Here is a 14,757-nt window from a genome sequence, read left to right on the forward strand (position 1 = left end):
CTCTAGAACCCTCAAGCCACAACTACTGAGCCCACTCACCTAGAGCCTGTGCTCCGCAACAAGAGAAGCCACCACAATGAAAAGACCGCGCACCACAACGAAGAGTAGCGCCCACTCAATGCAACTAGAGAAAGCCCGCGCGCAGCAACAAAGACCCAATGCAACCAAAAATAAATAAATAAATACATAAAAATTAAAGAAAATAAAATAAAAAATAAAAGTTGGGTGCACTTGACCATCTTTGGTGCCAATTCTTACGGTAGACTTTGTAAGCCTTTCAGACATTCATGAAATTGTTCTTTTTTGTGTGCTACAGTTGGGGGTGGGTAGAGAACAGAGAAATAGTGCTTATTTTACATATTAATAATGAAGAACCTTTCTAGTTCCAGAGCCTGGAGTTTCTGGTTCATTTTAATAAAATAAGTTATATTAACTGTTTTGTCATCATGTTACTACAGCTATCCAGTACTGTTTTGAACCTATTCTTGTTACAAAGAACGGGTATATAGGGTTTCCCTTGTATTTAAAAAAAAAAAAGTATGCCAAACTTCTCCAACAATCTGGAATTTTATTCCATCCATATACATGCATAGTAACAACATTTGTTGAGAAATTATTTCTATCAGAAGTAGAACATTATCTTTGTGATCACCAGGTGCAGTATTGCTACTCTTATATTTAAATAGATCTTATATATGAATTAAATTCATACTTGCAGCATTGAGTTTAGGGTTTCGATTTAGACTGTGCCTTTCAAAAGATAAAACCGATTAATACTACCTCATTACTTACAATACTGCTTCCAGTAATTTTGTTCATTCTTATAAAGTATTGCATTTAACAGCAAAGTTTAAAAATTGAGACAGAGCTGCATCAGCGAAAGAAAATACAAGTACTATACAAGAAAAAAATTGCCATCTTCATTTAACATACATGTTTAAGATTAAGAAAATGGACAGAAACATACGGCTACATACAAATGCAAAGCCTAGTTACTAAGAGACTGTATCTGCTAAAATATAAAGTGCAAACGGAGCCTGATTATCCAAGAATTGAAATCTTAAGGCGAACTTATAGCACGTGTATTTAGAACATCTTTGCAAGTTATATTTTAGCATATACATATATCTGCAACAGCATATAAGAAGAAATCAAGATACACAAGTGCTTTGGAAGCTATTTCTAAAATGCTTTTCTGTATTGTTTGTGACTATTTTCTTTAAAAGCTACTATACAGTGCAAACCATATATGCTACACAATAACTATACAATAACATTACAAATGACTTTAATATAAAGTTTTTAAATAAAAAATAACATAACCACAGCTATGAATACTGCTGGTAAAATAAATTAATTTTTTTTTGAAAATGGCACCAATAATACACTTTACTAATGGACTGTAATGAAATTACACCTTAAGTCTTCAACTCAGCCATAATGAATTGTCTCCTGATTGCCCAGATGTAATTCAAACAGCTTTTTTTTTTTTTTTTTCTTTTTTCTTTTTTTCTGTACTGGGTAGAACAACATACTAAACACTGGTACCAAAGGTGAGTGATGTTTACTTATTTTGTGATTTCATTTGACATGTTCTGCTGCATGTGATGAGCAATAAAACTTCTTGTGAGTTATAAAGTTTGAGAGGTTGTTGAATTGGATGTCACACAGCCGGCAATATTTCCCACTGGTTGGAGCCTGGGTGGAGCCATTCACACCTTTAGCTATACTAGACAACTGGTCCTCTGTGGAGGGACTTCCTGGGGAGACGTTCTCGTTCGTGGCTAACGGGTTCTCCGAGATCCAGGAGGGGGATTTGCGGCCGTCTTCATGCTGACGATTCTGGGCAATGTTCTCTTGCTGTGGGTTGGCGGCAGGACGCTCGTCTTGCTTCAGTCCACCATTCACTATGACCATGCCTCGGTTTTTGGGCAACAACGGCAGGGAATCTTTCTTCGGCACAGCGCACCCATTGGAAGAAGCCTGGCTTTTGGGAGATTCATTTTCCGCGTTTGTGCTTTGGTCCACGTCAGCGTTATGGATGACAAGAGAACCAGAAATATAATCAGTTGGCTTTATTCCATAATAAGGAGAGAGCTGGTCGGCTCCTTTTGCCTTCTTTATTGCTCCAGGGTACAGGCATTGTGGAAGAAACAAATGTTTGTTTTCTTCTTTTGTCGCAATGAGCTGAGCGGCTTCACTGAAGACTTTCAGGCCCTGCAGAGTTGCTAAGTGGGAGGAAAATAAGTTTCCGTTGGGGGAAGGCTGCTTCAGGTTCCCATTTTTCTCACATTTTATGATGCTTCTTTCATAGCTGACATCGGGGCTGTTTCGTTCGCTTTCTGGATTCGGAAACACTTTGCTGTCGAGCGGAGCCAGGTCGTTACGCTGATGTGCAGTGACCGGGCAGAAATTCTGCTTGTGGGCCAGGTAGTTTTCTACCTTGTTGAAACTGATCTTGCACACAGTGCACTCGTGGTAGTCCAGCAGCCTTTTGGGAGAGGCAGTCGTCCGCTCAGACTGGGATAAACACTTTTTGCTGAGATCGATGGGCACGTCCATCTCTAGGCAGGAAACACTGGAATGAGTAGTGTCACATTTGGAAACCGGAACACACTTGTTAATCGTGAGGGACGTTTCCAAGTGCTTTGAGACAATTCCGGGAAAGATATCACATCTCGGATGGTAGCACTCTCCCAGCCCTTCCGTGGGTTCTTGAGTGGAGGTACAAGGACTGCTGAGGTTGCCTACGTCGAGAAATCGCTGTTGGACTAGCGGAGGCCTTTGCTCCTGTTCAGGAAGACACATCTCATACATCTTCCTGCGCTTGCGCGTACGCATGGTTCTCTGCACGGCAGGCACTTTGTTGGAAGCTGACCTCTTGAGCGGAGGGTCGTGGCGCGTAGCACAGTAATACTGTTTGTGGACCATGTAGGTTTCGTGCCGGCTGAAAGTAATGTTGCAAGCTTCACAGGTAGTCTTATTTGGGTCACTTTCCCCATCCACTAAGGGGAGGCTGGGATTTTTCACATCAACAGGTTTTCCATTAATTTTATCGTCATTGCTGTTGGGGGTGGAGAGCTTCTTAGCTTGAATGGAAAAGTCCTTGTCGTGGCCCTTCCCATTTGGTCCAATTAAATCTAAAACAGTGGAAGAATTGATGCAGGGTGTTTGAAGAAGTGGATTCTCAGTGTCAGCAGAATGAGCGGCTGGATTGAGAAGGTTTATGGAGGTTTGGCCAGTGTTGGGACTCACGGCCTCAGGCATCTTTTCCGAAACACCAGGGAACTCTGGGGACTTGGCCATCTGCTGCCATCGGCTGCTGCAGTAATGTTTTTTGTGCACTAGATAATTATCCAAATTATTGAATGTTATGTTACACTCAAAACAGGTAGCCCCTTTGGGCATCAAGGGGCTGTAAATGACGGGAGGGTAGCTACTACTTCCGTGCCTCAGTCGCCGATGTACCAGTTCAGACATCTTGGCTAAGATCTCTGAAGCTTGAGGGACCATGGTGATATCTTGGGGAAAAGCAAACTGAGATAGAAAGGGTCCCACGGGGAAAGAAGGCCCAATATTAGGCTGAACTGGAGATGAGGCAAGTCTTGGGCTAGAGGGCTCAGACTTTATTTTCGTGTAAGAAAAGCTTTGTTTATTTGTTGCAGACTGAATTTCGGGTCTCTGGTTAGTGAGAAAGAGCTGAGTCTTTTTCTCACACTTGTCCAGCTCCGTGTCAGAGCTCGCGTCTTTAGTCTGCATAGCCTTTTGGCTCTGGGGGAGTTCACTTCTGGTCAGCAAGTCTGTAGCTGGCTGTAAGCTGTCTTCGGTTCCACTTGGAGAGTGTTCCATGTCACTTTCTCTGGGCAGTTTGCTGCCAGGGACATGGAGCTCCTGGTGCTGCAATAACTCCCTCTGAGTCTGGAAGCCGAAGTGGCAGTGATTGCATCGGAAGGCAGCTTGAGTGAGATGGGAGAACAGGTGTTGGTGAAAGTTGATCACAGAATCAGCAGTGTAGCTACAGACGGTGCATTTTAGACTAGCACCAGGGGGGAGGAATTCTTCCATTTTCACTCCTGGAGGAACATACAAAATCAGAATACTGAGAACCACACATATTGGTTTTCTAATGATATGAACCGTTACTAATGACCTCATGTGTTCAACACAGCAGAAACGAACTGAAATCCTTCGGAATCTTATTTGTGATAGTAACTTTTTTCTTGTGACATCCTTCACCATATATGATGATAATAACAGCCCTTTACGGTTTCCAAAGCACTTTCATGAATATTATTGCATTGTAGTGGGATAGGCATCATTGTTTCAATTTTACAGGTCGGGAAACACATGCAAGGAGGTTAAAGGAATTGATTATGGTTATAAAGCTATTCAGTGATGGAGCCATGACTAAACTTCAGATTTTATAATTTCTAATCCAATAACCTTCTTACCACAGCACTATGCTCTACATTAGGAAGAAGCAGGCATTAGTTAGAGTTGATAGTGATAACCTATGTGCAAATCAAATAAATCCTAGTGCATTTAGTGCACCAGATTAGGTCTTTATTCAAAAGAATCCAAATAGAAACCATTTTCTAAAGTAATTAATAACCTACTTATTTATCTTTGGTACAAAGTTAGAACTTTATTCATTGGTTTTGCTGAACATGGTTTATCTCTATCCAGGGCTGATATTGGTACCAGTACACTAATGTAGTCATTTAGGACCGACATCCATGCTGATTGATCATGGCCTGTTTTTAGTCAGCTATTAAATATTTTGAATATCACCACTGACTGGTGGGTAAGCCTCAGTGCAATATTGTGATTTACAAGGAATATGTATTTGGTCATTCTGATGAGTAAAATCTATTTCTCATATGTATTTGGTCTTTATCCTTGGTTCCCAGCTCACAGCTTCTAAAACTCTTGGAATTCCCTGTGATAAGAGTGATAAAGGTGTCTTTGTTATGTTATTGAGGTGACTTTTGGAAAGCCCTTAGGTAACCTAAGGATGGGTGGTTGTTAGGAGAAGCAACCTTGTGATTACAGGGGTTGGAACTTTCATTCTTCCCCTCCTCCACTTCTGGGAAGAGGGGCTAGAGATTAAGTTCAATTGTCAATGGCCAATAACTTAATCAATCCTGCCTATGTAATGAAGCCTCCATAAGGCCTCCCAAAAAACAGAGTTCAGAGAGCATCCCAGTTGGTAAAAATGTGGAGATTTGGGGAGAGTGGCAGGCTCTGAGAGCACTTGGAAGCACCTTGCCTGATCCCCAAACCTAGCCCTATGCATCTCATTCATCTGGCTGTTCCTGAGTTATATCCTTTTATAATAAACCAGTATCTGGTGAACGAATGGGTTTCTGAGTTCTGGGAGACACTCTAGCAAAGCAGTCAAACTAAGGGGGTGTCTTGGCAACCTCTGATTTATAGCCGACTGGTCAGAAGCACAAAAGACTAAAGTCTGAATTGGGGTGGCGGTGGGGGAGTCACTCTTGTAGGACTGACCCCTTAATCTGGGGAATTTAATGCTCTCTCTGCATAGTGTCAGAATTGAGTGGAGTTGCATTGCAAGACACTCAGTTGGTGTCTGAAGAATTACTTGGTCGGGGGGACCTCTTCCCCTATGAATTGGAATCAGGATCTGGATACTTTTACTTACTAAGGTCAACTCTTGTTCCCATTTGTTGGCATATGGTTAAATCAGGCTTGGTTCTGCCTCTCTGCCCTCTAGACTTAAATGAGAATTGTCTTTTATATTTATAAGATGAAAGTATGGCAGAGAGATAGAGATAAAAGGGGACTTCTTTTATTTGTCTCCTTTTCTCCTTGGCTAATCCAATACTCATTTTCCTATTGAGCTCGGAAGATCCCTCTATCTCTATTTTTGTTTTGTGCACGACTTTACACTCACCACGTGAGACAACCAACCTGTTTCTGCTTCCCCTGCTTCATCACCTACATAAAGACAGCTCTTTGCAGGGAGAGGGAAGAGAATAAGTAGAAAGGAAATGGCTTATTTTTATAAGTGCAAAGACAAAAGCTTGCACTGTACTAGAGCACTGGAGGTTGGAGTTAGTTTTTTTAAACTGAGCACCTATTTCCATTTTTAATTATTCAACCCAAGCAAAAACAGCAAAGGAAGTCACCCAGAGGTGACTTACAAGTTTCATATTCTAGGTGCTGAATAACTATGATTCCCAAACCTTGGTTTGCCCTATCCAAGAATGTTCAAAGAAATATCTAAAATTAATATAATTCTGTACATTTGATTCATTTCAATTGTTTTTAAAATAGAGGAATTAGAATACTATGTACGATACTGACAACAATTGGGCATACAATTCCAAAATAAATGGGAATAGTTGTCACCTTGCTCTTAAGAGCAGGCTTAAAAAAAAAAAAAATAGAAACCTGTTTTTCAGCCTAATTACTTTAGTTGAGAAAAAACTAGAATGATTTAGCCTGTAAACTGAGCACTGTAAGTTGTTAGAAAAGAATTCAGATCCAAGTCCTTTGAATAGAGTATACTTGTACATGACAAAAGATAATAACCAGCTGGTCCAGCAAGTTTAATTTTGATTTTATAGATAGAGATGTACGAATGTACGTATATATGTAGAGAAAGAATAGGGTCTCCTGGAGTAGAAGAAGAAACAAGAGAGGCACTCACCACTGTGTGAGTTCAGGTGCATTTCTAGAGCTCGGGCATTTGAAAAGCTCTTGGTGCATTGTGGGAAGGGGCACATACTGGAAATCTGAGGAGTGCTGTCTTCGTTTTCCTCTGACACTGGAGCAGCTTCTCTTTGTCTCCCACTGCAATAGTACATCAAATGGGCTTGCAGATTCCGCTCACTCCGATACCAGATGCCACAGGACTTGCAAGGGAATATATCCTCTGCAGGCAGAAACGCAGGGACACGTTAGCTGCTGCCCACTTGGAGCCAACCATGGGTAAAGCAGCATTTGGTTCAGTTTTTCTCAGAGTCTGCTCCAGGTTATGAATTAGGCAATCAGACAGTGGCTAGTGCAGTCTTGGGTGTTGTTCCACAGTACAGGACTATTTTTAAAGAAATGTTCCACTTAATGCCATTTACCTTCCCACAGACTCTTTAGAAAGTGGTACTCTAGGAGAATCCCAACATAAAGCAAAAGAGATTAATCCTAAATTGTTTATATTGTATTTACAGTTTAGAAAAATAGGCATTTATAAATAGCAATGTGAATTGGTTTATCTGCTTGATTAAAAGGTAAGGGATCTAATGGCTGAACTAAAGTTAGCCTTGATGCCAACACCTGACATCATTGGTCCATTTAATAAATTATTTACAGAGTACCTCCTTAGTGCCAGATCTATGCTGAGTTGGGTGTAAAACAAAATGAGAGACCAAACAGCTGTTGTTAAGGAGTTTAGGTCTCCTGGGGCTGGTTAACAAGTGGTTAGTTCATTACATTAGAATGTGATGACCACACACAGTGATGGAGGTGTCTGACGGGGGCTTCGGACATGGAAAAGAGACACTAGGCTGGGGAGAGAACTGGAGGGAGGATGAAGTCAGAGAAGGATTTAGAGGGAAGATGATGACATGCCTTAGCTGCGTTGTGAAGGATGCAATTAAGCTAGTCAGGTGGAGAAGAGGATTGTGTCCTCCTAATCAAGGGATCAGCTATGGGAGCCTGCGAGAGGGACCGGGTGGAGGCTGGGAGGCTCTTCTGTGATCTCAGGCAAGGGGCTGGGAGAGATGAGGTTGTAGAAGTCAGGGACAGACTACCAAAGGCCCTGTCAGCTTTTTTAAGTTTAGATTTCTGTCTCAATGATTATGGAAAATTACTGAATCATTTCAAGCAATAGACTGACAGAATTGGCTATGATATAATCCTAACAGTGGAGTTGAGTTTTGAAGGTAGTGAATTTGGAAGGAAGACTTCCGACTGGTAGGAGACAACCGCAGTAATCTAAGTGAAATATGACAGAATTTAAGTTGTAGCTACTAGTCATGTACTATTTGTTAAGTCATGCTATAATATGTATGATATGTATTTCTCATGTATTAATTCATGGAAAATTCCTCTGTGTTTTCCCCTCATTCATTAATAGGTGAAGAATGTGAGGCTGAGTAACTTGCCATGATCATACAACTGGGTGAACTGGGACTGGAAAACCCTGATGTAAACACTCTTCCATAATGCCTCAATGGAAGGGGGGACAGAGAGAAGAAAAGTTATATTGAGGAAGCAGAACTGACTGGAAGTGATGACCACTATTTTGCAATTAGATGTTAGAGCAGAAGGTAAGGTTTCTCCTTGGTGCCTAGACTTCTTGTTAGCATTTCTGTGTTAAGTGATGTTTTCATTCATCTCTACAGGGAATAGAAGACAGACGGGTGATGAATTCAGGCTGGGGCACATATAGAGTGACTAAATCTGACACTGTATTGTGCAAACTTGGCACTTTTGTAGCGCCTCTGATCAGAGGGATGGCAGATAACACTGTAAACTGGGACTAATCCAGGCACACTGGGGCATATGGTCACATTAGATACGTGGGAGTGGATATTTCTGTGAGAAAGAGAGAGGAACATTGCAAAGATGGCAAGAGAGGTCTGAAACGCGCCAGAAACAGCTGGACTTGTGATTTATAAACTGTTAATGTATAGTGAGTGGTGGAACACATGATAGTGAAGGAGTTGGCTCAGGAGATCCTGTTGAAGGAGAGAAGGAGAAAATTAAGGACCAAATTCTAGCGAATGAGAAGTAAGGACAGCAGGTACAATACAGAATTTTAAAATACAATTTAATCACAAAATTTATACTACTACTGTTTATTATTTAGCCCCTCCCACCCAAGTTTTAGTTCCATTTATACTTTTCAGAGGGCCCAGTGTATAGTAAAGGGTTTATTTTTCAGGATGACTTTAACTGATTAACTAATTTAAGAATGAGAACAAAGCCTGTATGCATCTATGGTGATATATTTGGGATTAATAGTTATCTTGCTATAGAAAGCAAACAGAGTATTCCTTCAAATATAATTAGAATTAACATTCATACACTGGAACGTCACAATAATATAAGATACTCCTAGAATATGTGGTAACAAAATCATTTTGCCTCAGTTTCAAGTTGGGTCCATGTTATTTCAAGTTCCTCACTATCCAAATCAAACTAAAGATTCAGTAAACAAAATAACTACATTTACATTAAGGAAATTCAAAAATAGTAGCTTGGATTGTGTACACTGAATCCACTGGAGTAATTCCAGATACACCCGAGAAGTTCTTCATTCTAAAGGATGCTGTTACAGCAAGAACATAATTACTGTTGAATATATATGTATATATATATGTACACATCTATAATATCAAGACATGATTGTAGTCTCTAGACTTCTGCATCATTTAAAGACTCAGGGATTTTCAAGGACATTTTGGACTCAATGCAATGTTTCACTTGCCACTGGCTTTAGAAGCTATTCTCCTCTTAAGATGTACTCACGTTTTCTCACAGAGCTAGATAAAAGCAGAGCAGAGTCTAGAATTCTGATCTTGGGACTCCTAGATCACTGATTTTATTTCAAGAAAATACAAACTAAGTTCAATAGTCCTTTTAACAAACTATAATCACAAAGGTATATTTGCCAGGGCACATTTTAAAATTCTCCATATAAAGTATTCTAAGATTGTAAGTATTTTTCTTTCTCTTCTATTTATTTATTTTTTTTCCATTAGCCGATGTCTTGATTTATCCAGCCTACATTTCCCCTTCATTAGTGTATCTAATCAAATTTGATTTTGTGTCCTTTTTCTTATTTTATGTTTTAACTCTATGGCTGTTAATACCAAAATTATTCTACCATAGGAGCATCAATGAAAGCTGTTGGACCTCTTATAGCTAAATAGTCTTGAATGTTGTTTAGTTTAGAATGTCAGATTTTTCTGTGTGACATTCAGGATTCCAAACTGAAATGAATGAATTTAAGTTATTATTTTTATACTCCCATGAGAAGCGAACACACACACACACACACACACACACACACACATATTTAAAGTTGGAGAGAATATAAAATAAAATCATAACACTGGAGAAAAAGTCTGTCCCTGGTTGCCTGTCAGTAGACATTATTTTTTTCTCTCCCATAAATACCCATCACCACTACAAAGCTATTGTACCGGGCTATTGCACTCAGCACTTACTATTGACAATAGCTGTAGGCAAAATAGAAGCCATGGCAGCTTGCTGAGGGAGCAGCTGAATTGAGTCCAGCAGGCGCGCCGGGTACATCCCTTCTGTAAGAGTCATCTGACTGGCAGCTTGTAGCCTTGAGTCAAAATCCACCACAAAGGCAATTAGCTCTTCACCCTCAGAGATGGCCTTCGTAGTCGTGCACCAAAGCTGACCCCCTATTAAGAAGAAAAAAGAAAAAGAATTGACATAGAATGCTCTAGCCTGCTGTACATTGGATTGATGTCAATAGGACCTTCTCATGTTTTTCACATCAGTTTCTACTGGGGTGGAGTGTTTGATCAAGACAACGGCTGTCCTCCTCTTCCCTTTGTTAACTTAAAACAATAAAACTGCCAGTTATTTTACCAGCGACACAAGTTTAATAGCAAGGAACTGCAATTCGGGACAGGCAGCTATGGTCAACCACGGGAAAGTCTGGTGAAACAAAGGAGAGGAAACTCTTATAGAGAAGGGGAGGTTGGGTGGGGCCATTATAAACAAAAAGCTCATTGGAGGAAATTGAAAGTTCCAAATATAGTGGCTTTTCATTGGCTGAGTTGTTACATTCTCTCATTGGCTGAGCTGCTGTCAGACGAGGAGAAATGCTTTCTTCCTTCAGCTGAGAGGTATTAAGTAGTGTCACTTCCTGATGGAGATGCAAAGTCCATCTCTTCCTGTTGGGATCTATACTGAAGTCAAGTAGTACATGCCAGCTCCCCTTTCTGACTTCCCTACTCCATTTTTGTGCTGTTTCCCTTTATTAATTTTCGTACCTGCCTATGTGGAAAATTGTATTCCTTGCATCAAATGAACTGTTCAGTGACCAACAGTAGAAGACTAAGAACCAAGTGTAGACATAATCTGTAGAGAGTTTTGTCAACTGTTTGCCTTCCAGCGCTTGACTTAATCATTAACCACGTTATTACATGTTATACTGCCTAAGAACAAGCATGGTAGGGATACAACCACAAAATTTATTTCAGGTGAGGCTTTGAAGTTACTCTTTATGTACTCTTTCTGTACCTTATGGAAGTAAGAAGTTATTTCTTTTTCTCTCTTTTCCCCAGATACTGGGGAATATATATATATATGTGTGTGTGTATATATATATATATATGAATAATACCTAAAACTACAAAGCAAGTAAACAAAGTTCCTAAAATTTAGAAAATTAAAGTGAAATTTCAGTTAGCTTTACTCTCCTTATAAGTCTGCTGCCATTTTTTTTTGGGGGGGGGGCGGTGGTGAGCGCTGAGTGATCTTTACTTATATAATATTTCTTATAATGCAGCTTCTTTATCTCCTTTTACCCTGATTGAACTTCCTGAAAAGGAGATATGCCAAAGAGCCTTTTCAGAAAGGCTTATTTAAATAAAGATTTGTTTAAATGAAAAGAACCCTCTCTTCAAACACTAAGATAGACTCTGGCTTGGTGCTTCAAATGATCATGTGTGGTGCATTAAAAAGAAAATTAACTATGCAAGTACATCTTCTAATGTATTGGAATGCGATAGTGAATGCTCATTTATTTAACGTGTTTAGACAGGCAAAGCACTTATATTTCGTTATCTACACTCTCAGGCCTAGATATGCATCCTGTACTGTTATGCCTAAAGTAATATGGCACACTTGATATGGTATAAAGCTTTTTTCCTCATTGTGTATATACTGCAAGGCTATATATTGTACTCATTAAGCAAGCAAAAATTGTACCCATTCTGATAAGTAATATTGCTCTGTTTATCTTTCAGCATAACTGCCTTTTCAACTGCACTTCATTTTTTTCCACCCTGAAAGAGATCATAGTTTTTAAACAACTTGTGGTAAAACGCTGGTGGAAAAGATAACAACAGCATATGATAGGGCAGAGTTGCCTGGAAGATTCAGGACATCGTTTTAGAGAAACCTCGGCCAGTTAATTAAACCAGCTGATTAAATTTCAAAGGTAAGCAAACAAGACACCATCCGTGACAGTACACGTCTGTGAAAAAATAAAGCTAAAATTACAGACCTCAAATTTACATGAAAGTCTCCAAGGAAAACACAAATATACTAAAAGACTAGAAAACAACCTTTTTTCACTTTCACTTATATATCTGAAAGCATACAAGTTCCCCAAAGTTGAAAAACAGATTCACCTTGGCATTGATGACTTCTTTACAAATATAGAAGCTAAGCGGCATCATCGTGGAATCTGACGAGTATTGAAAAGTGCTAAGTGCTGCTATTTCTGCTGGTGATGTTTCTTCCCCCCGGAAGACTTCTGCATTTGGCTGCTCGGCCTTCTCTGATGTGCATACACATCCAAACTACTTACAGCTGTAGACAAGGTAATCATTTGCACCTTATCTTTGCTCTGGGACACGGTTTATTAAGTGAGCCTGTGTAATAGAGAGGTGGGGAGGGCAGAGGCAGGCACTGCAATTCATGTTTAGTTCCTCGCCTGGTTTTTTAAGAGTCACTGGATTTCAGTGTTGAACTGAATAACTTATATTACTGGTAATAGTTTTCCATTTTTGATAAACTTACACTGTTGGTAAATCCAGCTATGGCTATGTTTTACAAAAGGAAAGTTTTCAATTCAGGTACCCAGGAGAAATCGATATTTTAGGGAAGGTAGCACTCGGCTAATCTTTATCACAGCAGTGAGCTCAACAGCAGGATGACTCCGAATACTTGTGCTCAGACTTTGAGCCAAAAAGATCCAATCAATAAATAAAATTCACAAAATATTAAGTGCAAATTAAAGTAAGTAAAAAAATGGGCTTCCGTGGTGGCACAGTGGTTAAGAATCCGCCTGCCAATGCAGGGGACACGGGTTCGAGCCCTGGTCCAGGAAGATCCCACATGCCGCGGAGCAACTAAGCCCACATGCCACAACTACTGAGCCTGCGCTCTAGGGCCTGCGAGCCACAACTACTGAAGCCCGCGCGCCTAGAGCCCGTGCTCCACAACAAGAGAAGCCACTGCAATGAGAAGCCCACGCACCGCAACGAAGAGTAGCCCCCGCTCTCTGCAACTAGAGAAAGCCCGCGTGCGGCAACGAAGACCCAACGCAGCCAAAAATAAATAAATAAATAAATAAATTTTTAAAAATAAATAAATAATAAAGTAAGCAAAAATTGATTTTTCTACATTATTAAGCAGCCTGGCAGTGGTAACACATATCTGTTTTCAGATGTACTCAGTAATGTTTCATATTTTATCATCTTTATCATTTTATCTCATTTTATAGTTTCATCAGAGCATATCCTTTTAAAAGGCTGAATCAGACTGAAAATGTACTGTGCAGGTTTGATGAAGAAGCCAATTGTCTTAGGGTTTAGTTTTTCAAGTCGTTCATTCATCAGCTATTCATTGAACTCTCCACTGTGTGCCAGGCTGCGTGCTATGGTTTCATGCACAACCTCACATACAACCTGAATGCACACATATAAACAGACAAATTATAATACCACACGGTGGTGCCATCCCCTAGTCCTAAAGAAATGTGAGAGGGGTGAGTAACTGAGACTTCTTAGGGGAGTCAGGCAAGCCATCCAATGTGACATTTTTATTGACTCAAGAAGAGTAGAAGTAAAATAGCAGAAGTATGTGTAGGGAGGACCTGGCAGGTACATCATTACTGGCAGATAGAGGAGCATACGTGTGAGTGCAGGATTATGGAAGAGCCTGCTGGCCCTCGGAGGCCAGCAAACCTGGAGCTTGGGGTCTGAGGGAGAAAGAGGTGGATTATGGGCAGTGGTGTGCCAGAGCCAGCCTGTTCTGGGTCACAGGGCAGAGTGTTCAGTTGTCAGGAATTCTGTGTGCTGGTTGATGTCACGTTGGTCACTTGAAATCAGCTACGGTGAGAGTTGTAGAATTTGCGGTCAGAAACTGTCAAGCACTACAAATCAGGGCTTCCTCCCACAGAAAGTTTAGAGCAGGGTGAGAGTTTTGATGTAACATGAAAACAGTTGTGTCTGGCTCATGGTGGAGAGATGGTATATATTTATTTGAGTGAATGAATGATCTGAGCTTCCCCCCCACCCCCTGCCAGAATATAGATCTCAGGGTCTTGAGGAGAGTAAACTGAAGGGGTAGGAAATGTTATCTCGAGGGCTATTAGGAGGCTGTTGTACTAGTTCAGTTCTGAGAAGTGTAAATTGTAGGGGTGAAAAGAGCCAGATTCAAGAGACATAGCTGACAGAGGACTGGGGTGATTTCCTGAGATGGGTAAAAGAAACTCTTGAAAGTGACACAGAGGTTTCTGGTTTGCAAAACCAGCTGACGGTAGTTCCATTAACAATGCAGTAAAGCTGGTATATTACCAAGCGGTATTATACAGACAATAATGGATAATTGGTATTAATTAGGAATAATTTCTTTGGGCCCGATAGGCTAGGGGGTTTATATATTTCATCTATTTTAATCCTATCAATCATTCTGTGAGGTGAGTGATAGTTTCCTCATTTAAGAGTTGAGGAAATTGAGTCTTGGAGAAGTTAGCTAACGTGACCAAAGCTATACACATAGCAGAATCACTGG

General features: G+C 40.3%; 1 protein-coding gene across 3 annotated transcripts in view; it reads right to left on the bottom strand.

Moving 5' to 3' along the window:
- Positions 1-548: 548 nt before the first annotated feature.
- ZFPM2 (zinc finger protein, FOG family member 2) overlaps positions 549-14,757 on the bottom strand; it is a 459,273-nt gene continuing 445,064 nt past the window's right edge. For 2 of the 3 annotated variants that reach the window (XM_082364232.1, XM_082364234.1), the window contains 3 exons: positions 10,200-10,406; positions 6,677-6,901; positions 549-4,073 (listed from right to left, as the gene is read on the bottom strand). In XM_082364232.1, the coding sequence (XP_082220358.1) occupies positions 1,582-4,073; positions 6,677-6,901; positions 10,200-10,406 (2,924 nt within the window). In that variant the 3' untranslated portion in view covers positions 549-1,581. The remainder of the gene's footprint in view (positions 4,074-6,676; positions 6,902-10,199; positions 10,407-14,757) is intronic. The other variant, XM_082364233.1, reaches the window with a different exon arrangement.

The sequence above is a fragment of the Balaenoptera borealis genome (genome assembly GCF_965194805.1).
Source record: "Balaenoptera borealis genome assembly, chromosome: 17".
In the NCBI taxonomy this organism is placed as follows: Eukaryota; Metazoa; Chordata; class Mammalia; order Artiodactyla; family Balaenopteridae; genus Balaenoptera; species Balaenoptera borealis.